This window comes from Egretta garzetta, unplaced genomic scaffold (assembly GCF_000687185.1).
Source record: "Egretta garzetta isolate BGI_Z169 unplaced genomic scaffold, ASM68718v1 scaffold271, whole genome shotgun sequence".
Lineage (NCBI taxonomy): Eukaryota > Metazoa > Chordata > Aves > Pelecaniformes > Ardeidae > Egretta > Egretta garzetta.
The window spans coordinates 5,435,879-5,453,504 of record NW_009258669.1 but is presented as its reverse complement, the minus strand read 5'-3'; the positions used below and the strand labels follow the sequence as shown (position 1 = coordinate 5,453,504).

General features: G+C 41.5%; 1 protein-coding gene across 3 annotated transcripts; it reads left to right on the top strand.

Annotated features, from left to right (window-relative positions):
- The first annotated feature begins 7 nt into the window (after positions 1 to 7).
- On the top strand, positions 8 to 6,088 carry STARD4 (StAR related lipid transfer domain containing 4). Of its 3 annotated transcripts, XM_035888479.1 has the most exons (6): positions 177 to 201; positions 1,892 to 1,941; positions 2,540 to 2,799; positions 3,495 to 3,621; positions 4,778 to 4,892; positions 5,431 to 6,087. In XM_035888479.1, exons 4-6 carry the CDS (start codon positions 3,586 to 3,588, stop codon positions 5,655 to 5,657), a joined length of 378 nt encoding a protein of 125 aa, XP_035744372.1. In that variant the 5' UTR covers positions 177 to 201; positions 1,892 to 1,941; positions 2,540 to 2,799; positions 3,495 to 3,585; the 3' UTR covers positions 5,658 to 6,087. The 3 variants fall into 3 exon arrangements, with proteins under 3 accessions (XP_009646973.1, XP_035744372.1, XP_035744373.1); XM_009648678.2 differs by lacking the exon at positions 2,540 to 2,799 and having other exon boundaries at positions 8 to 201; positions 5,431 to 6,086; XM_035888480.1 differs by lacking the exons at positions 2,540 to 2,799; positions 3,495 to 3,621 and having other exon boundaries at positions 184 to 201; positions 5,431 to 6,088.
- The last annotated feature ends 11,538 nt before the right edge of the window (positions 6,089 to 17,626 follow it).

Genomic DNA, 17,626 nt, shown 5'->3' with positions numbered 1-17,626 from the left:
GTTCTGTGTTCCAAGCGGGTGAATTTAAATGAGCGGCGTCCCGTGCTGACGCGCGTGCCTGTGTGAGACAGGGACCTTGGCGCCGGCGGAAAGCAAATGGATCTCCTGCCAAATTCAGCACCCCTGGCTACGAAACTGCGAAACACGCTGATTCAGTACCACAGCATCGGAGACAGCGAATGGCGGCTCGCGAAGAAAACCGTGAGTGGTCTGGGCGGCGTCATGCCTGCGGCCCGGTTTGTCACCCCACGGAAGCTGTAGGTCACTTGGCAGTGGTGGGGGGGGGGAAGAGAGCTTAGTAAGCCCTGTGTAACGCCTGCGAAGCATTTGGCAGATTCTCGCAGGACTTTCGGGTGAGACGCCCTGTGGAAACCACCCTGCTCGGGTAGCGCAGCTGTAGGTGACAGGATGTGTTTGCTGCCTACAGACACACTCCGTCATTCCTTCCACCCATTTTCAGGGAGGTGCCTCGCAGAAGAATCCTACCTGTGTAGGATTACAGGCTTTTCTTAAAGCAAAATTTGAAATAGTGTTAGCACCAGCGGCGGTGCAAGATGTGCACTGGTACTTTCTAACAAACCCGGTTGGCTCTGCCGGCCTCCAGAATCTCTCTTGTCTATGCTTGAGCCCATCATCCTTCACTTTCCAAATGTCTTCCTCTTAAAAAGTGAGATCATTCTCACCTTTTTTCTCATATTGCGCCGTGTTTCCATTGCCTTCAGAGCCCCCACATTATCAGAAGCTGCCTTCCATGACAGAAAATGCAGTTCTCTAATGTGTGAGCAGACATTGGTAAGAGAGGGTCAGGTATGCCAAATGTACCTTGATTATTTGCAGAGTTAACAAATTCACTGTCTTAAAAGGGAGGAACAGAGCATCCAAGCCTTTCGCTCTTGCAAAACACCTACACCACCTCTGCTCTGCTAAATGCTAAGTCTTATACCTACACCATTATTTTCCTTTAGGAAGTTAAGTGAATCTCACTGTTTTGGATCATGTTACTCCCAAGAGTTCCCTGGTAAAATTTCCAGTTGGACTTCCTTCCTTGTGTCTTAGTACTGTGCCATGAAAAAGAAATTCAGAACTTTAGCTACGTGCACGGGGAGATGTCTGTTGCCCCTAAATATCCTCAACAGTTCTGGATGCAGCATTTACGCTACTCTTCTTTAGCACATTTAGTCCTTTGCACTTACATAATCATGATTCCAAATAAAAAGGTGCCATATGGTACTCTGTTTAACACCAAAATTCAGAGATTTTGTACAGAGGTTCCATTTTATAGTTAAATAGAAATCAGAAGATGCCGTTTTCTTTATTTTGTCTGACTAGCTTTAAAATAAATAGACGGCTGCTTGCAAGAGAGTTCTAGTCAGGCATCTAGGAGAGAAGGATAACTTAAGCCTTTTTGTCTGCCAGTGTCAGCGCCTGCTGCACACATGTGCTTGGTCATGTGTTACAGGAGTGCAAGCAGAAGTTGTGTGGTCTTCCTGTCTAGGTAGTGTCCAGACAGTGGTTTTCCAGTTGCCTTTTAATTGAAAGGCTTCACCTAGTAATGTGGTTCCATTATTCTAAGTGTTTTCCTAGAAAACTGGCTTGTCCTGCCAAACCCTATTTCTGTGCAGACTTCTGGTGTTTGACACTGAGAAAAGCAATTGACTGCTTTTTTGAAAGAATGGAAGATTACGAGCAAAAGATGTCTGAAACATCTGCTTATCTTCTTAACAAAAGTGTACAAAAGCGCCCAGTTCAGCGAGCACTTTGGGGTGAACCATACTTAATGGTTAAGTCTTTTGCTTTCCTTCAGAAAAATTGAGGCATTTTCTGGATGTCTTAGAATTATATGTAAGTGACAATTAACATCATATCTTCCTTTTTATTTTTTTTTTTTCAGAAAGATGCAACTGTATGGCGTAAACCATCAGAGGAATTCAGTGGATACCTGTAAGTTTGCCTGCAGAGCAGATATATTTTTAAGGTTCCACAAATGTGTTTTGTAGAATTTAGAAATGAAGGCTGTGGATTCTGCAGCCTTCAGCTTACACAGTTTCTCCACAGGAGAAGCTAAGTGGATCATCTAGGGTGCCTGTACCATTTCTTTTTAGTATTATACTTCGATGCTTTAGCATTGCATGGTGTCTAGAACAATGAAAAATGAAAACTATGGAACTTACCACAGAACTCTCGCTGAAGTGGGCAACAACACATGCCCAGACCTTTTAGAAAGATGGTCTGCAAACCACAGAATCAAGTCCAGCTTCTGTAGGTCTGAAGTGTCAGTGCTTGGACTGTCACAGGGACTATGCAGCTACAGTACAGTAAAATATCAAGCATGTAGTTGCGGGAAAGATGTGTGACATAAAGGCCCTTCCTGTGTGAGTTTCTGTCCCTGGGTTCTGTCGGCATCTGTAGGTTTAGGCAGAGGAATAGTTACTAAAACCAAGCACTCTAAAGAAAGGAAAAGTCATGTGAAAAGGTAGTGTTTGAAAGTATCTCAAAGGCTGATGCGCTCTGTGGAATTTAAATCCTGCAACATCTGCAGGAGCTGATGACCCCAGACACCAAGAGTCTGCTGACTCTGTACAGGGCCACGGGGAACACTGGCACCAACACCAGGTGTAATCTGAACCACTGCCAAGAGGGCAGTGGCTACTATGTGCAGATGAAGACTGCAGGGTTCTGTATACACCTGGGATAATAAAGGACACTTGGGAGAACTTTCCAAACACCTACCTAGAAGCCACTGGCATGTTCATGTCGTCCTCCGGTTCTGAGTATACAGCTGAGATTGGCTCCAGCCAGGTAACTGTGAATGAATATGGGTGAACTGCACAAGTGTATAGATGAATGTGTTGCTTGACTAGTTACCTACTACTAATAAGAACAGCTTAATGAGTAAGAAGGATTTTGAAAATAATGGTTCTGATGGATTATTCCCCTTCAGGAGCCGGAGGCCCGTTAACTCAAGTATACAAAATCTCTGTTGTCTACTACTGATAACAAATGAATGTTCTGTAATGTCTTATAGCAAATTATTTCATTTGGTACTCTAATATGGCACCAAAGCATAATGTAGGTTCTCATTAGCTTGGTCCTACTACTGTTAGTTCTACTTCACGAAAAATGTTTTTCCCATTGTTCCCCCGCTCTCCTTTCTTTTTGCTTTTAGCTTTGCTTGTCCCTGGTGGACTCCCTTGCTTCCCCAGCAAGAGCAGCAAAATACCAAGTTGTTAGAGAAATAAGCATGATGATTTTTATCTGAGGAAAGAATTTACAAAATACTAATTGCAGCATAAGGACAAAGCTTATCAGAATAACATTTATTGCAGAGGAGAATAGATGCACCCATAAGGTCTTTTTCTGTACTGTCTTTCTGGTACAATTGTCCACTAACCATAACTCCAGGTACCAAGGTATTACAGTAAGTGTGCTGTTGTAATTAAAGGAATATTTATAAAGAAATTCTCACTTTGAACTGTAAACTTATGTTTCTTTAGCTATAAAGCTCAAGGAGTGGTGGAAGATGTTACTAACAGAATAGTGGATCATATTCGCCCTGGACCATATAGGCTAGACTGGGACAGCTTAATGACTACAATGGACATCATGGAAACATTTGAAGAGGTGAAGACTTGTTTAGATTCTTAAGGGAAATGTGTATAGATGCATATGTGAATTCAACAGTACAGCAGAGCAGTTATTCCAACAAATCTAGCATTTTTCTGCCTGTTTTCTGCGTGCACGTGGGATATTGTGCATACATGCTGTGGGTGGCCTTAGATGAGGCTTTCTGGCTGCACAGTCCTGTTCTGAAGCTTGAAGTTCAGCTTTCCATCAATGCTAAAATTAAAGGAGTAAAACTTGGTTGGTCACGATTCTCTCAGACCTGGGAGCTCTGGTAGCCTCTGATAAAATTCATGTATAGAGTTACAGTCTTTTATATGCCAAAGCCTTTTCATACAGCTTGTTTTCTTATGTTCCACAAGAAACAAAAATGTGGGTATTAATAATCCACACATACAGAAGCTGCAACCTTTCACTCCTAAAAGACTGACTTCACTGTATGGCAGGGCTTTCTGCTGGGAGACAAAATAGTTCACACATAGGGGCAGGACTTGCTTAAGAAAAGTAGGTTTGAAGTTGATCACAGAAGAGCTGGTAGCCTTCCTTTGGTTACTGGGGACATTCAGTGTGACTTCAAAACCCCATGGACACCTGGCTTAAACATGGATTTTCTTTTGCTCTGGCTGTTAGGGCAGATTTATATGGCAAGATATTTTTGCTTTTTATTCTCTAAAATTTATACAAGCTCTATTGTCTTATAAGAAAGACTTTTCTGAAGACTTGTTTGTGTTGTTTTATTATTTACTTGGTGGACTAAAAGTACTTGACAGAGCATCTCAGTTCTGAGAGAGGCCTCTTGCAATTTACTTGTGGTCCTTTCAGACCTGCTAAGTAGTGGTTAAGCCGCATAGAAGCCATGTGGCTTTCAGATTCCAGGCACAACAGAGTTCTGTAGTTTTAGTCAGTGTGGTTTAAAGGTGCCAGATATTCTCAGCTCCTGCAGCTCTCAGCTGCAGACTGCAAGTCCTTACAGACTTCCAGCATTCAGACTGGAAACGACAGCCATTCAGACCTCACTGAAGTTATTTGCACAGCATAGTTGGCAGAGGCCGCAACCTTTGTGGAAAAGGCTGCTGCCTACAAGCATAAATTTCCTTGTATTCTTTATATTAAGACATTTTTGGTTTTTACTCTCCTCATTCTGTCACTCAACAAGAACTGCTGTGTGATGCGCTATACCACTGCTGGCCAGCTCTGGAACATCATAGCACCAAGGGAGTTTGTGGATTTCTCTTACACTACAAGCTACGAAGATGGGCTTCTCTCATGTGGTAAGGCACCACTTAACCTCTGCTTAATTCTTATTCTGCAACAGCTGCTTGGCTTAAGATTTCATTCAAATTAAGTTTAGTTTTTCAGTAAACATTAAAAAACGGTATAAGATGGTCTCCAACAAGCATTTCAAAGGTATTTTAACATTTTGCTTATTTAAAGAAGTATAGAAGTTACTTGTTTACCCATGAGCCATCCCTTTGTGCCAAGTTTCATTTGTGCCAGCTGAGGGATAGGAATGGAAGAGATAAGTTGAGTGCTCTGGCTCAGCTCTTACAGCAAACTGTGTGGAGTAACAGCTTGGTAGTAAATAGGAGGAATGTCATTTTAATGTCAGAATTTCTGCTTTTTGAGTCCTGTTTGTGTGGAGTTTGGATGAAGAGAAGACAACTTGCATGCATGAAAGTACCCAGAAACTTGAAGTGTGTCTGCTACTAAACTCCCCAAGCAGAAATGTGTATATTTTAAATTTACTGTACCTTTATTTTTTACCTGTCTCAAATTAATTTCCCTTTTCTTGTTTGTTTTCCTTGATAGGTATAAGCCTAGACTATGGAGAGGTGAGACCTAACTTTGTCCGTGGATTCAATCACCCCTGTGGTTGGTTCTGTGTCCCTCTCAAGGACTATCCTAGACACAGCCTTTTGACAGGCTATATTCAGACAGAACTGCGAGGGATGCTACCACAATCTGCAGTAGACACTGCCATGTCTAGTACCCTGACCAATTTCTACTCTGACCTCAAAAAGGCACTAAAATCATAAACAAACAATGACTTAAAAGCCCTTGCGTTTCTTGCAATCAAGTTATATTGTTTAGCTTAGCATATGTTAGCTACTGAGTTAAGAGGTAACATTGTTCCTGAGTGATACCTTTATGTAGAGGGATCCAAACAACTTTACCAAGTACTTTTTGATGTGATACTTAGCATACATTCCTAATTCACAGCATGAGATTCCATTTCCTGCTCAGTACTCTGCAGCTGTGTGAGGAGTATTCTGAATCTATAAACCCCTGGCTTCCTAGGTAGAAAATACAAGGTCGGGGGCAGCAGGGTGGGAGGGGAAAGGCTTGAAAAATGCAGCATGAACTCAGCTCTCACCAATAGTATTGAGAGTGGAGCTCTCAGGACTTTGCGGGTGCATATTACTGTACAGGCAGGATCCCACTGAAGATGTAATTTTGTAATATATATATTTTTATATTTACTTAAGATTTTTGATTTATATAATTTGTACAGGTGTGTCTGTAATTTGTTTAAAAAAATTATTTGATTTCTCATAGGGATATTACATAGCTAAGTTGTTAGATGATACTGTTCATAAGAAAGCTATTCGCTCTTCTTAGCAAAAAAAATATTCATTATTGGCATTTCTTTGATGTTATAACTGTAACTTAATTAATTGTTATATATAACAGTCTCAGTGCATAAAGAAATGCCCTTACAGCTGATCCAAAGTTCATTTAAGTCATCAGGTGTCTTTCCATAGTTTTTAGTGGGCTTTTAATCACACAGTTGTCAAAACTGCGAACTTCCAATGGATATTCTGTGATACTCTGCACTTCTAAAGAATTTTTTACTTACATTTGCACGTAATTGTGTGTGTGGGTTTTTTTGTGTCTTCCTTAACTGAAAAAACTGGAATTACTAAAGCAAAAGAAAGGACCACTAAGTTCCTTCAGGAATAGGCTGCCAGCATGTTGGTGCAGCGTACTGGCGTGTTCTGCGGTCACACTTCTAGATTGATCTTTGCAATAAATGAAGTGAGCATCTTAAAACTTGAGCAGCTGAAGACCAAAGCTTAGGCTGCAGAGTTGCTCAGGTCTGCTGGAGGATGGCAGGTCAGATTTTTAAGGATATTTAGCCACCCAGTGATGCTGACAGGTACATAGCAGGGCCTTTCAAAAGATTACTGTGTGCACTGTTAGGAACCTGAATTCTGTTTAAAAGTCGACGTTAAGCTTTTAATGTTGGCATGCATCATTTATTCAGGTGAGATTGTAATTATTCCTATGCTTTACCAGTGCTAGTAGAGGCAAGTTTCGCTGCAGAGTAATTACGGGAAGTACCTTGTAGCCCTAACATTTTGTGGCCAGTTCTGTGCATACAAGTCAAGGACTGATAATGGACTCTTAGGAGAAAAAAATTCAAATGAAAATTGCTCCCCTGCAATATTGGCTCTTTGGACAATGGCCACTGTAGCTGAACTCTGAACAGCGAGGACTTTTTTTTTCTCATTGCTCAAGTGGAGAGGTAGAAAAAACATGACACCAAATATAGTCAGGGGTCTCCCAATGTGTTTCATGTATTAAGGCATTTCATACTGTTTAAGCCACTTAAAAAAAAAGTCATAAACCAGCCTTTGGTGTCTTTATAGGCAGGAAATGTCAACTCCATGTTTGGTTTTGAATATTCTGCAGTTCCCTTTAAACTCCTTGGTTACTCTTCCCATCTTTTCTATCTTCCTTGTTTCCCCCGCAATGCTGGAAGTTCACAAGGTGATCTTGCACCACGAAGGAATTGGTGTCAGCAGACACACTTTTTCTTAAATGCTAGGGTCCACTCCTTTCTAGTACTAGTACAGAGGCAAGTATGAAACCCCTAGCAATACTGCTCTGTGGGATGAATGCTGGCATGATTATAGAGGAAGCTGTGTGAAGTGTACCCTCTTTATTCTTCCCAGTTACACAGACTACATGTGTAGTGAATCTGCATATTCATGTCTTCTTTTTTTAAAACTGCTGGGAATGACTAATTGAGGCGTTGTGATACAGATACATATAGAGAAAAATATTCCATTGCTCTGTAAAAAGTCCAGTTTAAATCTACACAGAGGCACTTCAGTGCTGGAGAAACAGGTCAAAAGGAGCATGAGACACTTAGATACACAACACCAGGTACTGCAGAAAAGATTAAGAGGTCCCTGTTCCAAACACCCATTACAAGGGCTCTAACGACCCTGCAGTATCTATCCTTATTTAGTGTGGAGTGAAATGGCTTTTTATGCTTTCTGTAAAGATAGTCTGATGAAGCACAGAGCAGCTGAAGAACAGCTTGTGTTTTAATGGAAGAAAATTCCTAGTGTATTTTGAGTATGATGATGTTTTTTTATAAAAATTTCTCCATGCAGTTTTCCTTTTTATCAACAGAGTTGTTCTCCGCAGCAGGCCTAGAGATGGAAAGATTTTGTGAATTAGAGTAAAGTTTCTGAAAACAAAGTAGATCTTCTATTTTGCATTATAGTAATTTGTTCCTTAAACAGTGATTAAACAGGCTTTGCGCGTTCTAACAGACATAGTCTATTGCTTCTGCCAGTGAGTCTGGACATTTGAGTGAATAACAGAGCAGAGACTACTGGAGACAGAGAACAGAGAAAGGAGGCTTTTTTTTTATTTTTTTTTTTTAATAAAAGAGCATAGTTTTCATATGAGGAGAAATCACGGAAGGTACTAAGAAATTTTAAGGATTTATCTGGGGGAATCTCATACTTCTAAAAATGTTTGATTTGGAGTGCAATGATTGACAATGTATGCTGATTATGCTGCTGAAGCAATGCATAGCTGATACCCCTACAGTCATTATTCCAAGCAGTTCAGCTATAGAGTAATACAGAACTAGAAGAAAGTTGTCCAGTTTCCTAGCGTGTTATATTTATTTGAATTTATTTGAACCAGAACTTATTTTCTTTTTATATAGCTAAGGATCGAGAGGAGTGTTAGGTCTTGAAGCAGAGCTGTTCTTTAACCAGACTACATTTAGAACCAAGAAAGCCACAAAATCCAGTACTCATTCCAATCAGAACCTCTTTTTCCACTATGGCATTGTTTTCCTCCTAAGTTAGAGGACAATCTAGATGAAGCCAAGACAGTACTAATAGGAAAGCAGTTGAAAGTACAAAATGCAGGAGCCTATATTTTGCTTGTTAGAAGGTAGTGGGAGGCAAAGTAAATTACCTAGTATAGATTTCTGTCATCCTCACAGCACCATAATTTCTGCAAGTTTGTGAGGTCTGCCAGTACTTGAGTTTAAGAGTGATTCAGTTAACCTAGAATACAGTTGTCTGAAAGCAATTTCTGAATGAGGTGCCCAAGAATAGCAGAGACCAGTCTTTGCTAGGGAAATGGTATATGAATAGATACATCAAAATTATTACTTTTTCAGTGGTTTAGGCAATATGACAGTCTAATCTTTGGCACTTTAACAACATGCTTTGTGTGTGGATGGGAAAGGTGGCTAAAGATAAAATTTTCTTGTTTGGCTTCTGTTCTTCATCTAAAACCTCCAGCATTGACCTTGCCTGTAGTTGTGCTCCTTATTTTACATATGCAGAAGAGAGAGACTGGGCTAAGTTCAGTCTGGGGCCAGTCCAAGGTACTCTGACACAGCCTGCTGGGAGGTGGACCAGAACTTCAGATGGATACTCTGGGAACAACACAAGCCCTGATCTCAGATTTGATGAATTTACAAATGTGAAACATGATGAATTTATAAGATGTGAAAAAGGATGTAATTCCTCCAGTAATCATAAATAACCAGAATGATTTTGATGGTGTGAGCTGGTGATTCAACCTAGGAGGTCCATTGCTGTAAAAGTAGCCATAGTTCTATTGAAACCAGTCAAGTTGTGCCAATGTTCAGAAAGTCAAAGTCAATCTATCTTAACAGTGGTTTTAACTGACTGTGTTCAGCACTTAAGAGAATTGTATTTATATTTTGTATGCAATTACAGAACAAATTAAAATGTGGATTCCAACAGACTCATGATGTAGCCTTTTTAGTACTTGTACAGGCAGATGTAGCAGTCAGTTATTTTGGGGGGAGTTATGTCTGACGATGTAGTTAATCTGCATGGTGATCTCTTATGCTATCAATTAGTGTCCTTAAATTTAAAAGCCAAAAAAAGCCTATTTTTACTTAGAAATTTGATTTAGGCCTAGGAAGATGCACAACTCAGATTTCTGCTAAATTGAAATCTCTTGAGAACAGTACAAATAGGATTTTCTCAAAGCTTAAAATTATAAAAAAATACATATTTTTTGTAATTAACCCATGATTGCTGTGGAAGAACTTTATTAGTTTTATCTTAGTATTACTTAACTTTGAGCACATTTAAGAAATGGTTTATTAACCATCAAAATCAAGTTAAAGCAAAACACGTAGCACCTTGCAAAAGGCATATAGGTGTACCTTAGGGTTATAAAGCATGCTGCAACATGCATTTTGGCATGTATTTAATTAGCACCTACAGAAACCAAGGAAGAAGATGCCTGTGTCTTATGTAGAACCTTTCCTTGTTTCTCTTAGTAAGCCTGTGTAAAGGCAGGAGAGTTGTGTAGCATTTGACTTCAGAGCAAGGAGCTGCAGCCCTCTTCTGTTGCTTTTCTAAGGAAGCGTGACCTCTGAGATAGCATGCTTTCATAGGGCATGTATCATGTCACTTTCTCAAAGTGGGGTAGAAATAGGTACAGAGGCCACTTTAGATCTTCAGAAAATGATCAATGACAATAATTAGAATTATTGTGGAAAATTGTGATGTTTAAACCTATTTCCTGGAGAGACAGAAGATGAAGATGGGAGAGATTAGTAAGAAAATGTTGGCTAAGGATTAAATATTCTCTGGGAAATAATATATCCTGAAGTTCTAGACCATAATTTAAACTTTGCAATACATTCTGCCTTTTCCAGTCCCCCCAGCTGCACTGCTGACTCAGTTTTACAGTACAGGTAGGGACTGATGATTGTGGGGTTAACTTTCCCTGGGACTGTGCCATGAGGCAGGGAGAAAACGACAGCAGATGATGGGAGATGTCTGTGCACATTTCACAGCTGACCCACACAAGAAGATGGGTGAAGGTGCCCCAAATCACCACACATTATCCAGAACTGTGTCTCCCAAAGTGATTGTCTTTAAAATTTCTCATTCACTGAGTGAAGCCAGTATGACTGCCTAATGGTACTTGAAAATACTTCTTTCATGCAGGTGACATAGATGGAGCTATTAGAAGCTCAGTTACTGCCCAAAGCGTAATCCGAAACTGACCTTGCTCAGGCCTTCTGTGGAGCAATTTGTGCCCTGGGATACCTGATAGAAAGCATTTCCTGAGCTCTGTACCTGGGACTGCTGACCTGCCTGCCAGCACAGACCCAGCTCTGAGGCAGTTTAGGGAGCAAATTACTGTCCTAGGTAAGATTCACAGACTTTCTCAGGGTGCCAGTCCGAGTGCTGCCTTTGATTTTGGTTCCAATCAGCATTGTGGCTAGTGTGTTGCTGTTACTAATTCAAGCTCCAAGGCTCACTGGGGATGCAGGGCAATGCTCAAGGGGGTGCATCTTGAGCAGTTGTGAACATGAGTGCTCTGTTATTTGGGTACCGTATGACCCCCTCCTCGGCTGTATGCCTGAGCAGGATTTCGAGTTCCTCACAATTTGGAGGAAGAAGGAAAGAAATTGCAGCATGCCTGTTCGCTGCAGCATGAGGGATATCCCTACAAACCAGCATTGCTTATGCGTACAGGATTAAGTATGGACCCCCTGTGTGCACAGCCATCTCTGCTGAATTTCATGGTCTCCCTGTCTCAACCAACCAGGCTAGTTTAAAAGATACAATTAAAACGTAAACATCTGTACAGAAACACAGCCCATTAGAGCCAAGATGCTGAAAGTTTCCCAAGACCAGCAGGTCTAGTAATCTTCACCAGAAGACGGTTGTGCATGGAGGGAGTCAGTGACCCGCACAGCGGCTGACCGGAGCTGGCCAGGCCCACACGTGTTCCCTGCCTGCTGAGTAAACGTGCTCTCAGCACAAGAAGGACATGGAAGTGTTGGAGCGGCTCCAGAGGAGGGCTAGTAAAATGATCCGAGGGCTGGAGCACCTCTCTTATGAGGACAGGCTGAGAGAGTTGGGCTTGTTCAGCCCGGAGAAGAGAAGGCTGCAGGGAGACCTGATTGTGGCCTTTCAGTACTTAAAGGGGGCCTATAGGAAAGACGGGCAAAATCTTTTCAGTAGGGCCAGCTGTGACAGGACAAGGGGTAATGGTTTTAAACTAAAGGAGGGCAGATTTAGACTGGATATAAGGAAGAAATTCTTTACACTGAGGGTGGTGAAACACTGGAATGGGTTGCCCAGAGAGGTGGTGGAGGCTCTATCCCTGGAAACATTCAAGACCAGGTTGGATGGGGCTCTGAGCAACCTGGTCGAGTTAGCGGTGTCCCTGGTCACAGCAGGGGGCTTGGACTAGATGACCTCTGAAGTTCCCTTCTAATGGTCCTTTCCAACCCAAACCAGGGCCCTGCAGGTAGCTGCCACGTGTGTACCAGTGATGACACCACCTGCGTGGCCTCCTCTCTACCTGACAGAGCAGCGACACATACTCATGTGGACATCCTGCCTGCCTGACAGTAGGAATGATAGGTAGCTGGATGAATGAAATGATGAATTGTTTTAAGAAAATCCTGTAATAGCTTGAAAAACAAAAAATGGGGTAACCCTTCCATTGGCAGTATCTGCACTGTGTGCTGTGCCAGAGGCCTGTTTGATGCCTCACAACTCAGGGTTCCCAGCATTTCTTTATTGTGTTAGCTCTAATAAATAGCACTTTAAATTGTACTTGACAGAGGCTGATGGCCTTTTTACTAGGATCATAAGGAACCAACACTTTCTGGTGCAAAACAGCAAGCAAGATGAAGAATCAAGTTTTGTATATGCTCTACATGGGCAAAACATCTGCCTGTGGGCCTCTCAGCCTGTACCATCAGGCTTTTGTGGATGAGAAACAGGGGAAACCTGATGCCCACCACATGTTCTACCCACAACACACCTCTTGCCTGAAGAAACGGAAGTACAATAATGAGAAAGAAGTGAGGAAGAGGCCTTTCATGCATTATTTTTTTTAAATGTCAAATAAAAGTATAGAAAATTCACAATGCATGTAAAAATATTGAATTGTTTCCCAAACCATATGCACCCTTGGATATTTTAGACAAAAAGTTACTTGCACATGTACAACATCTTGAAGGAAAAAAATAAGTGTTGTAACTGCTTAGAAGAACACAAGAACTACAAAACCCCAGAAGCAGACTGCACCAGGCATCAGCAGAAATGCAGATTTTTGTTAATTATGAGGCAGGATGGTTGTTTAAATCCCCAGCTATCCTGACTTACGGACAGTCCCTTGGAGTAGTTCTCTCAGGTTACAGACTTGTCAATTCTTTCTTACATCCCATTTTCTTGTTTGTCTCAAGCTCACTATAAAACCAGTGTAAAGTTATGCTGTAACACAAGCTTTCAAACTGCTGTTTGACTGCACTGTTTTTAAGAGGTCAGTCCAGAACACAGAAATCTTGAGCTCCAAAGCCCATTAAGACCCAGCTCCTATACATGCCCTCTTCTCTCCTTTTGACTTTCCATTGCCATTTTCCACTGTTATGGAGATGGGAAGGAGATGGTTTCATGAAACTGTAGTAAGTACATATGCCTTTCCTCAGCTTGGGAAAAGATTCAGCAGCACCCATGAAGCGCCAAATTAGACCGTTTTTCCGGAGCACCGTTACCATGCAGAACATCTTGCAGAGCTTATCATAATTTATTTCTTACATCCCTCAGGGGTTTTGAAAAAACATCTCCCACAAAAGAGTGTGAAGGGAGTCTGCATTCAAATGTTTTTTCAAGCCTAAGGAGTTGTAGGTGGCAGGAATAACAAGCTCCACCAGTACAAGACAGTGGCCAACTGGCCAAGCAGCCATTCTGCAGACCCATGGCAGTAGCAACCCATGGCAAACTGAGCAGGAGGGAACACCACTGAGGGTGCTAAATGACAGATATAGAAATAGAGCAGAGAAACAAAATACAATCCCTCCAAACCTCAGTCTTGCCAAGGCCTGCGCTCAGGTACCATGTGCAGCTTTGGGCTATGCAGATTTTGGCTACATAGTTCAAGACAGAGAGTAGTCAATTACAGGCAGAAAATTCATATGCAAGAAAGAAGAGCAGTGAAAGACCTAGGGTGCATGACCTGTGGGGAAGGACTTGGTTTGTGCTGCAGAGAGAGGAGGATGCTGAACAAAGGAGCCTTTTAATAACCTTTGGATTCATAAGAAATGGTTGCAGAAAACAGATCACCATGATAGACAAACTGTTAACTGCAACAAAAAGACTCAGCACTTTATAAAATACTTGCCAGTCACAAGAGTAACAAAACGATTTGGTAGGTTGCACAAGGAAGAGGCAGCGTCTTCATTGCTGTAGATCTTTAAGAACAAGTGAGACAAGCATCTATCTCACATAACCCTCCCCGGGGCACAAGGATAGTCTGGACAACCTTTCAAAGGTCTTCCCAGCCCCCTAGCTCTGTACTCTACCACTAATAACAGATTTAGATTGTTATCCAATTGCTAAGGTTTTGAGGGAAGACGAGAAGGGGAAATGCTATGCCAAGTTGGAATTCATTCAAGACTGCGCTATGTAAACAGGTAACACCCATCATTACATGTCCCTATAATGACAACTATTGTTCCTTATCCTAGGCTGAACATTAGCTGTCAGCAAATAATAGATGTAAGCATTTCTAGATTTACTAGTTTATTTAGCATCAGATCAGTCATGCAAGCCACTTATTAAAAATAGACTTCCCACCATCAAAGCATATTCTCATGGCTTATCAGCATTTCCATGCAAGCACACAAGCGGGTACATTGGTCCCAAGTACAATACACTGAAACAACAAAACTGTCAATTTTTTTCTGGTTCCAATTTCTCTCTGGTTCATTTGCACAGTATCAGAAAAGTTACTACACAAACAGGCTTACTCTGAAGTAAAAGTGTACAGTTAAACAAGCAGCCCATAAACTTCGGTGTAGTTGCTAATGTCTTTGCTAGTACAAGCAAACAGTGTTGACACTACAAGATTTCCTACACATTAAGCAGTAAAAGGAGTCAGGTACACAGGACACAGAGCTAATTTGAGAAAGTCTAAGAGATATATGACATTTTCCATTGTTATTAATACGAGCCCAGCCGCCATTGCTCGAGATCAATGAGCTTCTGCAACAGGCTTATAAAATACTTTGTGTTACAAGTCAATAGCACCATTTGTCTGTTTGTCTTGGAAGCATCAGCACATACCCTAACCATGCAGCATATACGCCTCTTGAATTAGCAGAAGCACAAAACTCCCTGCTTACGGCCTGGTCCTCACCCAGCCTCAAAGCCGAGAGCCACCAGGAGCCCCCAAACCAAGGCCAAGCCAGACACAAGCCCTTAATGTATCACATTTCTTCAGGTTAAACCAGCTTAAGCTGATGAGCTCTGTACTGTGGGTCTGGAGCAGACAGCCATACACTGCTTGGTGCCCCGAGGCTTGCAGGGTCATGGTGGTATAGCTCCTTGGGACTAACAAACTGCTTCCCCCAGGTGAGACAGGCTTAGTCACCCTTCCCGTGTTGTCCCACACCCTCTCAAGCTGGATCAGCCACCCTTGCTGTTCTGAAAGACCATCTATTTATCTATCTAGGGACCAGGGTTCTCCATCCACCTCTCCATCTTTCCTTCTGCCTGAGCATCTAACTGCTTCAGAGTTAATTTTCTCACAAGCAGAGGCCTCTCACCACTGTGTATTCTGAGGGGAAAAAAAAAAAAAAAAAAGCAAACCCTAAACCAAACCCCAAAACAATGTCTCTTATGAAATACTAAATGAAATTTCTGCTATTTAATCAGAAGCATAAGCATGACTTCTGAGCATGTGGTGTGAACAAGGACGTGATTCCTGTTGTGCATAATATCATGAAGACACAGCTGGGATTAACTCTCAGCAGTTGGTAGTTTAACTGATCTTGTTTCTAAATAATTTCAGTAAAAAATCTCTTAGTTTGTAGTTACTGTTTCCCTGCAGCCAAGATGGTAAAGATTTGAGCAGAGCAAACACGGGACCCATCACTACACTGAGGGCAGTATGTTGGTGGTGGCACCAGCCTGGGATGCTCTGCAGAGTCCCATGGATCACTGTCATCCCCAAGGAAGATACTTCTCAGGGAGGAGACTGCCACAGCAGGACCTAGAAAATCCTTTGAAGATTTTTTTCTAAATATGCATACAATCCATTTGCTTAGTTTAATTAAATGTTTCTTGACAAACTCCCATTCACCATTAAATACTACTCCAGGCCCCATAGTAAGCTGAGGAAGAGACTGGGAGCCATAGTAATAGTACAAACACAGCTTTGATGTCTTACAAAATAAAAGTGGGGTCAGTGGTGAGGTTTTTCCATCTAGAGGAGGCTGGTGCTGGATAATCTTGCACTACTTTCATAGATATGCCTGATGGTGATGTCTGGAAAATAACAGAAATCAGGGAACCTGAGACCTTAGAGGAAACACTCGTAGACACTTTTCACCTTACTCCTTGACCAGATGAAGCTAAGAAGGAGCTCTCTTTGGTGTGCTCCATAGCAAAATCCTCTGGTATTTTTGTTGTGGGCATTTATTGTTTGGTGGTATTTAGGCATTCGTGGTGGTGGTTGTGCTCATTCATGCCAAGTTAGCGTTTGTAAGTAACACCATTGTGCCTTGGGATCTGTTTTTTCCCTAGATAACCTGGTTCTTGCAGGTATGGTAGCTATAATTTCTCACAGTGCAATGCAGCAATTTGGAGCTGTTTTGTGGTTAATGTCTGTAAAAACTGTGCCTTAATCTGCAAAGATATTCTCACACGGGTGCCTTTATTGTTGTGACTAGGCCAATTGATTTAAATGGGCCTAGTAATTTTGGTTAACTTCAAGCCGAATTGTAAGATGGAGCTTAACAGCAGTATCTCAGATACATGGCTCTTAAACAGCCATGAGTCTTTGCTCTTCACTCTTCTTCATACACCCTGTTTGGTTAGTTAAGTATGGTAATTTGATCAGGTAATTTGATCACTAGACATCTGCAAAACCTACAGCTTCTCTGGCTTGTCCAGGGTGGAGAGAAAGAATTCCTTTTTTTTTATCAGTTTACTTTATTACAAGTAATGTGGTGCCCAATGCTATTGCTTTGGACAGGGGTTTGAAGAGGGCCTCCCTTGGGGCTGTAGTGTCAAGGAGACATGGATGAACAACTGTTGACTTTGTGCACAATTAATTTAAATTTCCTAGATTAATGAAAAAGCTTTCTTTTGGAAGGAGTAGCTCAAAAGGACATGGCAGATGATACTGAGGGCTGATATGATAAAGCAGACCCCTACGCACAGTTCTGTGGATGAATAAATACAACTCAGTGACTACTGGAGCATATTGTCTCTGGGATAGATCACATGCCATTTGCAGTTGTAAATCATACCCAATGGCTTGTCTTAGCTTTTGAGTTACCAGAATAACCGCCTAAAGTCTACAACACAGTAATTTCAGTTAGGAGAGCCATCCCAGGCCCACCCAATATGGGAATAAGAATTAGTCTTTTTTCTCTTTGATAGACTTCCCCTGTGCGTATATATGCAGAGGCAATGACTGGCTCCACGGAGTTTTGTATTATAAAGCAGATCATTATTTATCGTTCCAGACAACAAATGGGACCAAGTGTTATTAACTGTCTTCACTGCTTCTTCTGCCAACATCGTAAGTGGCAATGCTGTATAAAATATATTAAGTATATCAAGTTATTAAGTAAATTATATTAAGAAGATCATTGGTCATAGCACACACGAATTTGTCAGAGCTCCTCACCCTGATGTGCTGCTTTGAGTTGACCTAAACCACATCTTCT

Coding starts and splice junctions, on each gene's coding strand:
- STARD4 (XM_009648678.2), top strand. CDS start 97: ATGGATCTCCTGCCAAATTCAGCACCCCTGGCTACGAAACTGCGAAAC. Junction 202..1,891: donor GGCGGCTCGCGAAGAAAACC/GTGAGTGGTCTG, acceptor TTTTTTTTTCAG/AAAGATGCAACTGTATGGCG. Junction 3,622..4,777: donor TCATGGAAACATTTGAAGAG/GTGAAGACTTGT, acceptor TCACTCAACAAG/AACTGCTGTGTGATGCGCTA.